Raw genomic sequence first — 16,594 nt, forward strand, 5'->3', positions numbered from 1 at the left:
TCCATGATCTTGACTATGTTTGGTAATGTAGAAGGGGAAAGGTTGAAGATAAACTAAAACAACAGTATGATGATGGTGTGACTTAAAAAAAAATTTCATTAGTTAACTCCAAGTGTCCATATAAAGTAAGAGCTGAATTGGGTAATATAGTGAAACCCCACTATTTGTTATACAATTCATTCCAGTATGCTGTACAATTTGTAATTTGTATGAATAGCAAATAATATTTTCCCATAAGAAATTATGCAAACTGAATGAATCTGTTCCACAACCACAGGTGGTTAATTATTTAACCCTTAACTAACAATGATTGTTCATGTAAGCACACACCATCCCATTTTGAGTCAGTTCACCTCGCCTCGGTCGCCTGCTGGTCACCCAGCCAGTCTTCCCGGTTACGGAGCGAGCTCAGAGCTCATAGACCGATCTTCAGGTAGGACTGAGACCACAATACACTCCACACACCGGGAAAGCGAGGCCACAACCCCTCGAGTTACATCCCATGCCTATTTACCGCTAGGTGAACAGGGGCTACACATTAAGAGGCTTGCCCATTTGCCTCGCCACGCCGGGATTCGAACCCAGCCCTCTCAATTGTGAGTCGAGCGTGCTAACCGCTACACTACACTATAGCTGGTTAGCCAGTTCTATTCATATCTCTCTCTCTCATCTTATCAGACAACAGACAGGGGATTTTCCTTTATCCTTCACTGCCATCTTTGTGACTGCTCTCTAAAGTCTAAATTCTTCCCAATTTTGTGATGCTTTTCTTTTTAAGAGAAGACCACACAACTGCCACATTTTCCAATCTTGGCCTTACCATGGAAGAGAATAACTTTTTTACAATGTACATGTATGTCTATCTGGAGTCAAATTCTCCGTAAAAGTGGCTTCAGAATTCACCTTTTTTTATCTAATTTTTTTTCTTTTATTTCTTTAACTTGATATCATTCATCTCATAATCAAAGTGTATCATCTCTTCACTCTTACCAAATTCCATCACCTTACATTTATTGAAATTGAATTCCATTTCCCAAAATTGACTCCATCTATTTATCTTATTCAAATCATCTTGCAGCATTATAGTCACTTATATTTTCAGTTTTCCTCATCCATCTTGTATCATCTGCAAATAAATTTATATATGGTCTGACCATTTTATGAAGATCGTGTAGGCGTTGGCTTTTTCGGGGATTTCCCGGCCTGCGGCTCTGCCAAACCTTGTGCTGGGCAAATTATGAGATTAGAGTCTGTGTCAATGAGAACCTTGCTTCCCACACCTATCTCTCTCTCTCTCTTCCATTCTGACTAGCAGTGGGAGAGCAGGTGACCCATGGATTAACATGGTCACTTTGATCTGTAACCTCACTCAGTCACCCATAGGGATGTGACAACACTTAGAGGAAACATTGTCAAATATTGTTGTGTTTGCAAAAACAATGCAAAATATATTAAAAAAAAAAAAACAACTCTATCTTGCCTTTTTAGAGCATCACAATGTGTATATACTACAACACCATTCAATTACGAAGTATTAAGTACGTACCTGACTTGAGGTGCATATTGGTACAAGTGCGACACCGCCGCAGGCTGGGAAATCCCCCAAAAAAGCCAACACCTAAACGATCTTCATAAAATGGTAAGACCAAAGCTATCTATTTCTTCACTCACATTATCTATCTATCTATCTATCCATATATATATATATATATATATATATATATATATATATATATATATATATATATATATATATATATATATATATATATATATATCACAAACATTATTGATCCCAACATCGATCCCTGCAGGACACCACTAATTACCGTTAGTCAAATTGAATATCGGCCTTGTATTTAAGTTCTCATTTCTCTATTGTGTAGATAATCCTCCATTCACTCTAGCAGTCTTCCTCCATTTTCTCTACACTTTTCAATGTTCCATATTAGTCCTCAATGTGATACTTTGTCAAAAGCCTTTTTCAAGTCCAGATAAACACCATCCACCCATTCATCTCTTTCTCGAACAGTATCCATCACTCTTGAATAGAATTATAACAAGTTTGTGGAGCATCCTTTAGTCTATCTTCATAGAGAAGGTCCTTTATTTCTGGCACCATCTTTGTGGCTATCATTTGGATTCTATCTAGTTTCCTGATGTCCTTTGTGTGTATTTACTTAGCTGTATGTTACAGGGTTCGAGTGAGGCTCATGGTGTATGTATTTACCTAATTGATTACCTAGTTGCAACATACAGGAAAAAAGCTATGCTTCTACTGTCCCATCTCCATATTTATGCAAATCCAACATTTCTTTGAACTTATTGACTGTCCTTGCTTCAATGACTCTCTTATCAAAAGCATTCCACACCTCTACACATTTCCTACAGTTGTCCTTTCTTAATTTCTTTCATGTCCTCTTGTGTCACTGGTGTCCGTGATTAATAAGTCTTCTCTATCTAATTTTTCCAGTCCATTCATCGTTCTGTACACTCCTATTAGATCTCCTCTTTCCCTTCTCTGTTCTAAGGTTGTAAGACCTAGTATTCATAATCTTTCTTCATATGACCATTCACTTAAACTTGGAGGAAGTTTTGTTGCTGCCATCTGTATTCTCTCTAGTTTCCTTGTGTGTGTGTGGTTGGTCAGCTTTCACGAGACTAATTAATACTCACAAGTGAGATGGGTGCTAAATGTGCTATATAACACAAAGGTCCATGATGGTATAAGTAATAAAAATGTGTATAATAGAATTGTTATGTTAACCAATGGTTAAAGAAATTAAAACTTGAGAAATTGAAGAGATGAAGCACAACTCCCTCATTCATTATGACAAATGGAGTATATATACATGAATGTGGTAAATAAAATTGGTGCAAAAAGACAACCTCCACTGATATGGCAGAGTAGTCTTAGATATTGTAATGAGTTAGAAATACGGAGTAGGGAGGAAGAAAACTGTACTAGACTATGCAAGGAATAAATGCAAGAATATGAATAAATGGAAACTCTTTTGTCACCTTAGGGCAAATCTTTAGGAACAAGTATAAAATACAGTAAGCCCCCGCACTTGGCGAATCTCAGCTTGGCGAAATTCACTTTTAGCGGTAGGGTGGCCACGGACCACCGAGTGCACGCTTGGCGATTTGAATTCAAACTTGGCGGTCCCCTGGCGGCTGCACAGCGAACCACATGGCTCCCCAGTGACGTCAGATCTCTCTCTAAACCTATCAGAACACAGTGTGAGAGTCCCCTTCAGCCATTTTGTTTGTGTTACCCTCTGTTCTGCTAGCGTGGGAACAAATTCTGGCGATTTATCACCAACATGTCCTCTACCAGTGCAACAGATGGTACCGGTAGGTGTAAGGACAATTGTGGTGGCGGCAAGGATGAAAGTGGGCTAGGGAAACGGGTGGAAAAACGGGAGTTACAGCCTTTATATCATGTCTTATTAGATTTATTTATTGTTTCCTGGTTTGTTTTGTACATGTGTTCTAATACGTGAAAGCAAAAGATTTTATTTCAGCTCAAAAGATGGTATTTTAGGAGTCAAAAGAGAGACTTTGGCAAAGACCAAAGACTGATTGAGGCAGTTTTTAGGCAATTTATATGGTATAAAGAACTTGTGCTTGGCGAAATTTGCATTTGGCAGTAGTTTCACCAGACTAATTAATTCGCCAAGTGCAGGGGCTTACTGTATACATATTATATATATAGATAATAGAAAATACTGCATTGGACATGTTACTACATATAATTCAGCAAAAAACAACATATAAAATAAAAAAAAAACTGATAACTAGAGATATGTATTAAGTACATTAACAAAAGATAACAAAGGAAATATGTTAGATCATTTTGTATAGTCAATGCATAATACAGTGTTCCCTCACTATTTTGCGGTTCGACTTTCACGGCTTCACTGTTTCACGGTTTTTATACATACTCGTAGATACGTTCTGTAGATAAATAAAAAAAAAACTGATAACTAGAGATATGTATTAAGTACATTAACAAAAGATAACAAAGGAAATATGTTAGATCATTTTGTATAGTCAATGCATAATACAGTGTTCCCTCACTATTTTGCGGTTCGACTTTCACGGCTTCACTGTTTCACGGTTTTTATACATACTCGTAGATACGTTCTGTAGATAAATAAAAAAAAAACTGATAACTAGAGATATGTATTAAGTACATTAACAAAAGATAACAAAGGAAATATGTTAGATCATTTTGTATAGTCAATGCATAATACAGTGTTCCCTCACTATTTTGCGGTTTGACTTTCACGGCTTCACTGTTTCACGGTTTAATTTATACATACTCGTAGATACGTTCTGTAGATTTTTCGCTATATCATGGGGTCCGTGGCGTCACTTATAAATACAGTAATTCGCTAAGTTGGTGTGTAATAATGATGACAATGTACATTACTATGTACGTAAAGTACTATACATGTATTGTTCGTATACATATACAGTGTTCCCCCGCCACTTCGCAGTTCGTGATAAAAGTGGAAAAATACAGCCATATCGGAAACCATATTGCAGAAAAATACATTTCATGTTGATGCGTGAGAGATAAGGTTTCCCCGCATTTTTCCACTTTTATCACGAACTGCGAAGTGGCGGGGAAACACTGTATATGTATACGAACAATACATGTATAGTACTTTACGTACATAGTAATGTACATTGTCATCATTATTACACATCAACTTAGCGAATTACTGTATTTATAAATACAGTAATTCGCTAAGTTGGTGTGTAATAATGATGACAATGTACATTACTATGTACGTAAAGTACTATACATGTATTGTTCGTATACATATACAGTGTTCCCCCGCCACTTCGCAGTTCGTGATAAAAGTGGAAAAATACAGCCATATCGGAAGCCATATTGCAGAAAAATACATTTCATGTTGATGCGTGAGAGATAAGGTTTCCCCGCATGCCAAACAAAGAGATAAGTTGACTCAGAGGCTTTGTACATACCCACGGGCACTCATATAAGGCGCATGATTGGTTCCCGGTGCAAGATCGACCAATGAGAGCACGAGTGATTGGCTACGCATCATTGCAGCCTCACCCAACATCTTCCATAGAAATATAAAGTCGACCTACGTGCATCTCTAAGGGGAAAAGAGCTGGAGCTAGTGATGTCAGTGGGTTCACCAACAGGGAAGCTTTCTCCCAGGACATGTCTTTCTTGCATGGAAACCTCACGCTCTCCCTCTGCCCGCTTAGCAAATCATACTTACCTGGCACAGGAGACAAGTTTTGTGAAGGCTTCTCTGCACCCTCTACCTGCCAGGTCTATCTCTCTCTCAACTGTCAGAAAACTCTTTTTTCTCTCTTTGGCCATTGTATCATTATCACATTTAATGATATCAATACTCTTGCTGTTATTAATTATTATTATTATTATTATTATTATTACTATTATTAAACTTTTGCTCTTATCATTATTAATATTAATATAGTGTTGCTGTTTTCATTATTATTATTATTATTATCATTATTATTTCATTTTTACATTACACATATACGAGGGAGAGTAAAAAATTATCCGCACTTTCGCCATAATATGTCTTCAGTATTGCCACACTGCGTTCTGCGCATGCATGCTTATAGTTGATACTACTGTGGTCATGTTATCAAAGTTTGAGCCTGATCGCGCCATTTTGCTTTCTGTTTTTACTGTGTAAACATGGCCGCTCCACTAGCAGTATGCACCAAGGAAGAACAAAGAGCAGTGACCCGATTTCTCTTGTCAGAAGGAGTGTCAGGGGCTGAAATTCATCGGAGGCTTTTAGCACAATACGGGGACAGTGCACTACCACGTAGAAGTGTGTATGAGTGGATTGAGAAGTTTAAAAGTGGCCTCCACCACTGATGAGAAGATTCAGCAAGCTCGAGAGATGGTAATGGCGAACCGGCGAGTTATCATTGATGAGGTAGCTTGTTCTCTGCAGATTAGTCATGGTTCTGCCTTTCAAATCATCCACGATGAGCTCGGCTTCCATAAAGTCTGTGCGAGATGGGTGCCAAGGGAGCTTACTGCAGAGCACAAACGCAAACGTCTTGAGGTCTGCCAACGTTTACTCGATCGCTACAACAATGATGGCGAGAGATTTTTGAGCAGAATAGTCACAGGCGATGAAACGTGGGTCCATCATTATGAGCCAGAATCCAAAAGACAGAGTATGGAGTGGAAACATCCTGGCTCGCCAGCGACGAAGAAATTCAAGACTCAGACTTCTGCGGAAAGGTGATGCTAACCCTTTTTGGGACTCAAAGGACCTATACTGGAAGACTACCTGGAAAAGGGTGCACGATCAACAGTGCAAGGTACAGTGCTTTGCTGGCCAACAAACTGAAGCCAGCATTCGCACCAAACGCCGAAGCCTATTGTCGAAGAAAGTTTTGTTGTTGCATGACAATGCACACCCACACACGGCCACCCAGACTATTGAAACCATTAACCAATTGGGTTTTGAGGTGCTGGAACACCCTGCCTACAGCCCAGATCTCGCCCCTTCCGACTACCATATCTTTGGACTGCTCAAAGATGGTTTACGAGGTCGGCGATTTCACGGATGAAGATGTGAAAGAAGCGGTGCATAAATGGTTGCATGACCAACCCCAAACCTTCTTCTCGGAGGAATACGCAAGCTTGTGGACCGCTGGACCAAGTGCATCGAAAAACAAGGAGACTATATAGAAAAATGATGTACTTGCTTATCCCCTGCTTTTGTGTAAATACATTGAAAAACCATGAGTGCATATAATTTTTGACTCTCCCTCATAACTGAGGCAATTTATACGTATCTACACAAGCATGTGAACACCTACCCGACAGCTTGCTAACTGAACCAATGTCCCCGCTCTGACCACTTGTGAACCCGCTGACGTCATGGATGTGCATATCAGACACATTTTGATAGCCTCGTAGGTTGACCTTCTACTCCATGGGCCTTGGTTGTATCTTGCTAATCTCGTCCACGCTGTTGACTGTCTCGCATACTGTATCTTAGTGTTGTGTTTGCGATAACTTTTTTGTTTAAGTAGTGATTCATTAAGCCATTACAATGCCACCTAAGTGCTGTGCCCCTGCAAAAGCTTCCTCTAGTGAGCCCAAAAGGAAGAGGAAAATGATGACCATCAGTATGAGAGAGAGAGAGAGAGAGAGAGAGAGAGAGAGAGAGAGAGAGAGAGAGAGAGAGAGAGAGAGAGAGAGAGAGAGAGAGAGAGAGAGAGAGAGAGAGAGAGAGTAAATGTATAATTACTGTACGAGGGATGTTAAAAAAATACGCGGAATACTCCCATGTCCCGAGAGCCAACAGGATAAAACATGTTGAAACATATCTGCCAGAAAGGGCATGTTCTTAGCTATCTTCTGGTTGTTACCAGTCATTATTCGCTTGGAAACTAAAAGTCAGGAGCTAGTTGAAAAAGGTTGGTTTTGACCCATGGAACGTAAGGATTTTGAGATAAGAACCAACATAAAATTTTTGGTAAAGCTTGGTTGGAAAGGAACAGAGATCATTCAAGCTTTGCAGAATGTTTATGGGGATGATGCTCGAAAAAAAACTTGCATTTACAAATGGATTGAAAGATTTCGTGATGGTAGAGAAACTGTTGAAGATGATGAGGATCGTGGCAGACCAACAACCTCGAAAAGTAGTGAAAACATTGATGCTGTTAGGAGCCTAGTCGAACAAGATGGAAGACTGACAGTTCATCAGATTGCTGAGACTGTGAGCATATCAGTTGGTTCAGCTCATTCGATTCTGCATGAAGATTTAGGCCTCAGTAAGCTTTTGGCTCGATGGATCCCAAAAGCATTGCGCCCAGATTAGCTAAATTTCAGAAGTGAATTGTCAACGGTGATTTTGACCAAAATTGAAGCCGATGAAGACAACTTTTTCAGTCAAATCATCACAGGTGATGAAACATGGGTAAGCCAGTATGATCCTGAAACAAAACAACAGTCCAAACAATGGCTCCCACGCAGATCATCTGGCCCAATTAAATTCAAATCTGAGAGGTTTGTCAACAAGGTAATGGTAACTGTTTTTTGGGATTCTAAAGGAGTTGTGCTTCTAGACTTTTTAGAAGGTCGAAAAACTGTCACAGGACCCTATATGTAGAAGTTTTAAGGAAACTGAGCGCAGAATTGGCTAAAAAGCGTCCAGGAAAACTCCATCGCGGAATCCTCTTCCATCATGACAACCCACCAACGCATTCTTCACGCGTTGTAAAAGATGTTTTGAGAGAATTTTGATGGGAATTACTGCCACATCCACCTTATAGCCCAGACCTAGCTTTGTCTGTTTGTTTATTACCAAAACTCAAAGAACAGTTGAAAGGCATCCATTTTAATAGCACTGTTGAGGCTAAAACTGCAGCAAAAGCATGGCTCACAAAGAGGTCTGCAGATTTCTTCAAAAATGGTCTAAATGGATGGAAACACCGCCTGGAGAAGTATATCGACCTTGACAGAGGCTATATTGAAAAATAGATTAGTTGTATTGTAAAATCAATAAAGAATGATAAAATTCTGTGTATTTTTTTAATCCCCCTCATATAAGGTTTTATAATTAAATAGATTTAAGTAAAATACTGTATAAGTAAAATATAAATACTGTTTACATATCTTAAACATTCTGGTACCCACATACACATATATGAAAATTCCTAGGGTGGGGGGGCAAATCCTACTTCGTGGTTTTCTGGTATCCATTAACCGCAATAAACAAGGGATCACTGTATACTACCTCTTTCTGAGAACATCCATAGGTACTAATTTTTTGTACATTACAACATCAATCACAAGAATAGGAAGCATTACACAACTTAGTACAATGAAAGTCCAGCGTGTACCTAACTCAGTATAAATGTAAGAAACTACAATGGGCCCTGTTGCCCGAGACAAACTGCCTATGCTTATCAAGAGTCCCATCCAAAGTCCCTGGGGCTTTGGTCCTAAAATTTTTGAATATAAGGCACTTGCAAGTGTAAAGACCACTGGATAACCAATGACAGCACAAACACTTGCTATTACTAGTTGAGGTAATTCTATAATGGGAGTATAAAAACACCATTTCTGTTCAGGTGGGCAACCAGTGTCCTCACAATCACCATTATGGACCACATGCCGCTTATGACGTCTCAGAACTTTAGAACTCTCTGAAGGCATGAGCAAGGGCAATTCTCTTTCTGATGTAGTTGGTACTACAGCCTTTGTGGTTGTGTTCCTTAAAACAGGAAGATCTATCTGATGTAATGATTTATTAGGTAAGGTTTCTGGATGTATAGCACCATCTTCATTTGTTGCTAGTAAATTCGACATCTCACTGACATTACCTATGGTAATATCCGAAGGTAACATAAGATGGAATGGATCACTATTTCTAAGTGATTCATTAAAAAAGTTACCCATTGAATCAATGGAAGTGCAGTTTTTTATTTTAGGGTAATTACTTCCCATTGGAATTAAAATAATCATTGCCACCATCTGTACAGCAACACCAGCAATTAATACAATGCGCTCATCTACTAATTTTGTAATAAAGCTGAGCAAAACAAAAGTTATGACACAGATAATTGCTGCAATACTAAGGCCAGTGCCCACCAACGTAATTGCCTTTTCATCATTCCATGCATACAAATCCATACACATGGGCACCATAAGAGTTTCCAATAAAACATATACCATCACAGTAAAAAAAAATGTGACCAGAATAACAAACAGAGAAGCATAGTCTGGCTTTGGTAGTTTTGATGCTCCAATGTTGGCAGCACGCTTCTGGTATTGAGTTTCTTTGGCAGCAATGTTGTATTCCTGTATAACAAAAAAAAACTTTTGATTACACATTACATAAAAAAGTACATAACAGTACACAAAATACAATTATACCTGAAATAACTAAATGAATGATAATAAAAACAAAGTAGTATTCATATTCACAATTATTATACACTGTACGCTTTCAAAATCTAGTCATTATCTTCAAAATCTAGTCATTATCTTCAAAATATGTGAAATTTCAATGACTTATGTGCTTAGCAACTTGTACAATGCCTCAACACTAGGACCCAACCAGAACACAATCTACACACTAAAATACTGAGCAATTGATCAGATTGCTCAAATAAATCTAAACTTTGGGAGTGAGGCACTGTTTTGGGGATCAAACTTAGGACCTTAGCATGAATGTCTATTCTATATGTTAAAATATTGTGCAAGATATCAACCAAATGGATTGTAGTGCTTCTATGTTTGGCATATTATATAACTTTTCCCCTCTTTGAATTTCATAAGTTTCCTCTCTACCTTACTCTTAGTGACGTCTAATAGCATTGGTTCAGGGGCGTGCTGTGAACTTTTCATTAAAGCCAGATGTGACCTCACTGAACATTTCTCTTTTGTGTCTCAACACAAGGGGACAGTCACAGCCTGCCCTCTAAAGACAATTCTTTTTCTTCACACAAAACTACATGCATTCTTCATGCAAAATTTAAAATTGGAAAAAAAAAAAAAAAAAAAAAAAAGATGACTCCTTTACCATCCTTAGAGTTCCCTTCCAACCAAATTTCTTCCAAGCAGTTTGGAAACCAGCACCTCAGTGGGCTTTTTTTTTTCTTTCCCAGTTTTTGTTGCTCTTGGCCAGTTTTCCAAAGTATGACTACTTGTAGAGCCTCAAACCATGGTGCAACCAGAAAATACAATGAAATTCACTAAACTCTCCATAAGTCAGCATTCTATGAATTTGAAATACACATATGTCAACAATGCACCATAAGATCTAATTAAAAAAAAGTAGTCCCCCACAAAAAAACTTGTAAGACAGCACCATGCTGACTAAATTGAGTCAAGCCACACCAAACTTGGCATTACCTACACACTAATTCAGTGTTGGTAGGTTGGGTAAAATGTTGCAGCTGGACACGATTACAAAAAAATTAATCATGATATTCAATAATTTTATATTGATAACCTTTTCACTGATAACCAATAAGCAATAAATCAAAAATTCCAATGTTAGTGATACTATATTGATATTTTAATATAAAAAGTTGTTAAATATAAATCTATCTTTATCTTAGAAAACTTTGAAATTTTTTTAAAATTTGAAATTCAATGTTTATCCTGTCTTTTTACTAATAAAAAGTACTGCTGATTGAAATGACTACTGTACATTTGACATTGAAAGTTTAAAACTTCAAAATGCTCCTGTCTCAAAACCTAGCATATTACTGATTAGCACTAGTATGGAACCAAAAGTACTAGACCAATGAATTGAAAGTGCGGGAAAAATAATTATCGGATAACTGATAATCTGATACTATCATTATGATGATAATTTATCATGATAATTCCCACCTATGCAGATTGGAATATTTACTAAAAATTAAATACCTCTATGCATCATGCATTCTATTTAGTTGATGAAATAAACACTAAAGTTCTTAAGTAATACGTGATGTAGATTATGTTACAGAGAACACAGTGTGTAATAACAAAGAGGCTACTGTAGATAAAAAAAAAAAACTTTTGTTAAAAAAATCTGGCAACCCTGGGCATCACTCTCAAATCTTATCAGTTTTCACAAGACTGTTCTTGGAGTACTATATGCACCCAACTGATATTCCTGTCAATCAATGTCTTGTTCAATAGATAGCAGAATTTCTGTTCAAACTGGAAAGTAAACTTGAACCCAACTGGCTACAATATTATTGCAGTGACAGCCAATAAAGACATTGATTACCACAGCTGGGCATTGTGGCACCGAGTTGCAGCTTTGCAACTTTGTTGCATCATAAATTTTGAAGTTGCAAACATTTTGAAAAGTCAAACAAAGCAGTCACACTGCCAATTTTTTGTGACTTTTGCTACTTTTTATCTATTTAATTTTATTTTTTTATTTTTTTTTATTTATTTATTTATTTTTTTATTCCCATGGCTAGGGGAGAAGATAGGCCAGGAGAACATGGAGGAGGAGGAAGATGACCTGTAGATATTAGTTTAGGCTGTGCTTTAACTATAAGAGTTTTAAAAATAATAAATGCTTCTCTTCCTTATAAAAGCATGTTTCTGTTATTGCACTTAAGTTTACTTTGTATTTAGGACATTGCACCAAAGAAAAACTTGCAGTCAAAAAGTCTTAAGTCACATCAGGAGTAAAAATGTTGCACTGTGGGGTCTAAAAATAAAGTTGCAAAGTTGCAGTCTCATCTGATCTGGCAGCAAAGTCGCAAAATCAAAGTCGCATGCGAAAAAAACTGAGGGCGTATCCAGCTCTGCTGATTACCTTAAGTGAGTATATTGCAATAACGACATTGGATTATCAGTTATGCAATAATGGTTTTCTCCACATTATCAATTTATCCATGTCATTGACACTTTTGGTTCCAAACTGGTGATAATCAATAATTTCAGTTTTTTTTGTTGAAGTTTTAAACTTTCAAAATCAGATGTAGTTATTTTACTTACAACAGTACTTTTCATTAGTGAAAAAGCAAGATAAACATGGAATTTAATTTTTTCTAACACTTTTAAGATGAATATAAGAAGATTTGGATTAATTTGATTTTTTGTTTAAAATCTGAGTACCATTATCACTAGTATCATAATTTTTTATTTATTAATTTATCAGTTGTTGATTATCAGACAATCTACTTATCACCATATATTGATTATCAGTTATTGCCAATAAGGGTCACTATCAAATAAACAGTGACCACAATTTTTTTTTTATTTATTTATTTATTTTTTTTTATCATACCAAGCTACGCTGATTACTCATGTGATGTGATCAACACATTAGGTAAAAATTACACATGAAGTTACATATCTTATACTCAGACCAATAAACTGCATAAAAACATCATGCAAGGAAAGAGAATGGTCCAAGATTAATCGAATCCCTAGGATTTATATTTTAGGAAAATTATTTACATAGACATCTTTTCAATATTCATGCATAAACAAATCTTCTAACAATGGCAGCACACCTGAAAAACCCCATCTAACTGCAGAAACTATTCCTAAGAAGCTAGATAAATGGAATTGTAATGAAAAAAAGAAAAAAAGAAGCTAACCTTATAGATGCATGGAAGGAAGAGAATTAAGTTGAGGAGTCCAAGAATACAGCTAATCCATCCTGTGGCTGTGTACATGTTCCACTGGATACTTGTGCTACTGCTGTCAACTGCTGCCTCCACATCTTCAGTAACAATTACGGTTGTGGAATTAGTGGCATCACTTGTGTCTTCCGACATGGCAATAGCCAGTGCTGTCTGGATGGCTGCAGTATGGAAAAAAATATGGAAACTTCATTATAACACATAAATTAGTAAAGAAAAAATTTTGTTTGCTTGTAGCAATCAGCAAAAAAATAAAGAGTAATGTAAAAGCAAGAAAATCACAACAAAGGCTTATCACTGGTTTCCATGTAAGACACACTCCTCCCTGGTGCTTGTTCCTTTTCTTTTGGTGAACAAATAATACCAGCAGAAACTCATAGAATAGGCACATGAACAAACACATGAAAAGATATCTTTCACTTCTCTCTTTCTGTAGAAACATGAGGCTGCCTGGGAGGTGTTCCTAACCAAAATGGTCTCTGAATCACATTTCGTGACATATACAAAACATTAAGATATATGCTAAGACATTTTTTCCCATAAAATTCTATGTACAAATACAAAATGGCAAATTATGAATTCCAATATACATGCATTGTGCAGGATGCACACATTCATAACACCATAAATCTATACAGTCTAGTGGATCTTTGTTGCAGTAGCTATAAAGAGGAAGATGCTATAACAATAGTACTATGGCCTAAAAAAAAAAAAAGACATTATATTGATGTTGCAGTACCAGTGTAACAGCAGGTTTGCATTTTGTGTCTCAGCACAAAGATTGGGACTTAGGTAAGTGGCGTAGGGTACTTTGGTCAGATGAGGCAAGCTTTCAGGTTATAGACAACCAGAGAAACTGTGTGTACCGCAGACCTGTTAGTAACCCGTTACGATCCACGCTACACAACACGCACATTAAAACCCAGATTCTTTGATGGTGTGCGGTTGTTTTTCTTACTATAGTCTTGGAAAATTAGTGTTTTTGCCTAAGAATGTTCGTATGAACCAAAATAACTACTTCGATCTAATTCTAGATGAGTTAGATGAGTGTATGAAAAAGTGCAATGCTGATACCTTCATGCAAGATGGTGCACCGTGCCATACAGCAAAGTTAATTGTTGACTCTTAACCCTACAGAAAATCTCTGGGCATACATAAAACTGAAGCTAAAGGAGAGAGATACCTCCTCCCTCCCACGCCTCCAAGACACATGGGACAATATTGACGCTCAGTATCTCCACCACCTGGGTGATTCACTTCCCAAGAGACTCTCAAGGTCAAGAAGGCACAAGGACACCCTATCAATTACTAGTTTAGGTAAGTACCCTCATTGAAACATATTTTCTGTGTCATTAATCTCCTTCATAGGATGTCACAGGTACCGCGCCTTCTGCTCTGACCAGCAGTGTATGTTAAATTTTACCCAAATTCTAATAATTTTGAAGTACCATACTAAAAGTAATAACGAAGGCTTCTGTACAAATACTGATTCAAGGTCTTGGTTGATTATGTCCTTAACTCATTCATACAAATGATTTCAGTGAATAAAATGTAAATAAGGAAACTTTCTGTCTATCACAATAATATTTCATTTTTCACATATCTCACTCAAAGTGGTTGTGACATCAAGACATTTTCTATATAGGCTTCAAACTAATTATTTCATGTAAGCAAGTAAGAGTTGTGGGACACACTATAGCAGTGTGCAACATCAGTATCCCTCACTGGCCTTTGAGCCTGTGGTGAATAGCATCTTTTATTGATGGGTACAGGCCCAGCTTTCCACAATTAAGTCTCAAGGTCTTCCCAACACAAAAAAACATAAACAGGTGGATGAACTATACATTAACTTTCCTAACCTACATAGATTCAAACTGAGCTCTATTGATTCATAGCTAGGCATGCTAGCCACTGCTAAATATTTCCCTGGTCTAAATGAAAACACAAAAGATCTATATACGTAAATGAAAACAGACAAAAATTCCAATATTCTATCAATGCTCACTCCTTTCATTCTATTTAACTATTCATGAAGATGAGTCTTCACATAATGTCAAATATTTCCTTCAGTTTTATTATTGGCTTCATTAATTCAGAATATGAGATTATATAATGAGAGAAAATACAATCATAGGATAATACTAAGTATTACTGTTGATAAGAAAAAAGGAGAAAAGACAGTTATGTGCTATCATGTACTGTATTCAAAGAAGAATTACAAGCAATGATGAACAATGCAATCTAAAATTTAAGTTCACAAACACAACTGTAACCTTAGACTCTCACCTTTTACAACCTCAACTCTGTAAAATGCTCAGAATGAAAACTTTATACACTGCTACTACAATACATTCTGTCTTAAATTTTGATGTCTACTACATAACAAGAGAAAAATCTGGAAGAAAGACTGGGGTTGTAGTAATATACAGATGCAATATACAATAATCCTTTAGTGACATGTAACTCTAAATGTTATTTTTCTTATGATATGAGGGATGTTCAGTGAGTAGTCAGTATGCCTACCACTGGATGCAAGAAAATAAGAATTATACTTTTCACAACACTATGAAATACCTTGCAGTATTAGAAAGAATGGATGGAATATTTATAAGTCCATGCAAGAAAGAAAGTTATAAAAATTTTTTTTTTTTAATTTCTAGCTAGTATAATATTCGGTCAAGCTTTAAAATAAGAAGAAACAAGAAAAAATATCTCAGAGTGGGTAGTGATTACGGAAAGATGTACCAAAATGCAGTGAATGAGTTAACCTACCTGGTCCAACAATGAATCCAACAGCTTGGGCAGCGGAAGTGAGACTCACGGCAGCAGTTCTCTCCTTTAACGTGGTGGAAGCAGAGATGTAGGACCGGACAATGACTATGTTGCCTGTGGATGACCCAAATATTAAAAATGCAATGCAGAATCAAAATGTGAAGGAAAACCAAAAGAAAAGGTCATAATTTATCCATTACACACCAGTAATAATATCCTATCAATTTTTCATGATCCTTTAAATATATTCTTCTGATTATTATGTAAGTAAAGAAGGAAGCATTCTGTATTAAGTGTACAGTAAGTCCTTGACATGAGAAACACATTCCTCAAATAATCCAGCTGAACATTTTTTAGGGAAAGACAAAAATATTATTGATGAAAACTGGTACATTAATATCCCCTATTTCCAATATTAACTTATAAAGATAGAGAATACATACTTTTCATTTCAGCTGAGCAATCACAAATACATATAAAATAAAATTCCAAGGGAAAAATTAATAACTCAACAATCAATATGAGATCCATACACAAAGAAGCTGTAGTGGAGATTTAGGTGTACAGACTATTCCACAAGGCCAATGGGTTTTTGAAAGGCTCAACACCAAAGTCCTTCCTCAATGTTAAAATACAAAGAAAAAGAAACTCTAAGCATGCAACT

The 16,594-nt window shown here is 36.7% G+C and overlaps 1 protein-coding gene across 3 annotated transcripts in view; it reads right to left on the bottom strand.

The window, feature by feature from the left end:
* Positions 1–5,542: 5,542 nt before the first annotated feature.
* LOC123515892 (major facilitator superfamily domain-containing protein 8-like) overlaps positions 5,543–16,594 on the bottom strand; it is a 35,806-nt gene continuing 24,754 nt past the window's right edge. For all 3 annotated transcript variants that reach the window (XM_045274783.1, XM_045274782.1, XM_045274781.1), the window contains 3 exons: positions 15,931–16,044; positions 13,114–13,319; positions 5,543–9,853 (listed from right to left, as the gene is read on the bottom strand). In XM_045274783.1, the coding sequence (XP_045130718.1) occupies positions 8,783–9,853; positions 13,114–13,319; positions 15,931–16,044 (1,391 nt within the window). In that variant the 3' untranslated portion in view covers positions 5,543–8,782. The remainder of the gene's footprint in view (positions 9,854–13,113; positions 13,320–15,930; positions 16,045–16,594) is intronic.

This window comes from Portunus trituberculatus, chromosome 40 (genome assembly GCF_017591435.1).
Source record: "Portunus trituberculatus isolate SZX2019 chromosome 40, ASM1759143v1, whole genome shotgun sequence".
Taxonomy (NCBI): domain Eukaryota; kingdom Metazoa; phylum Arthropoda; class Malacostraca; order Decapoda; family Portunidae; genus Portunus; species Portunus trituberculatus.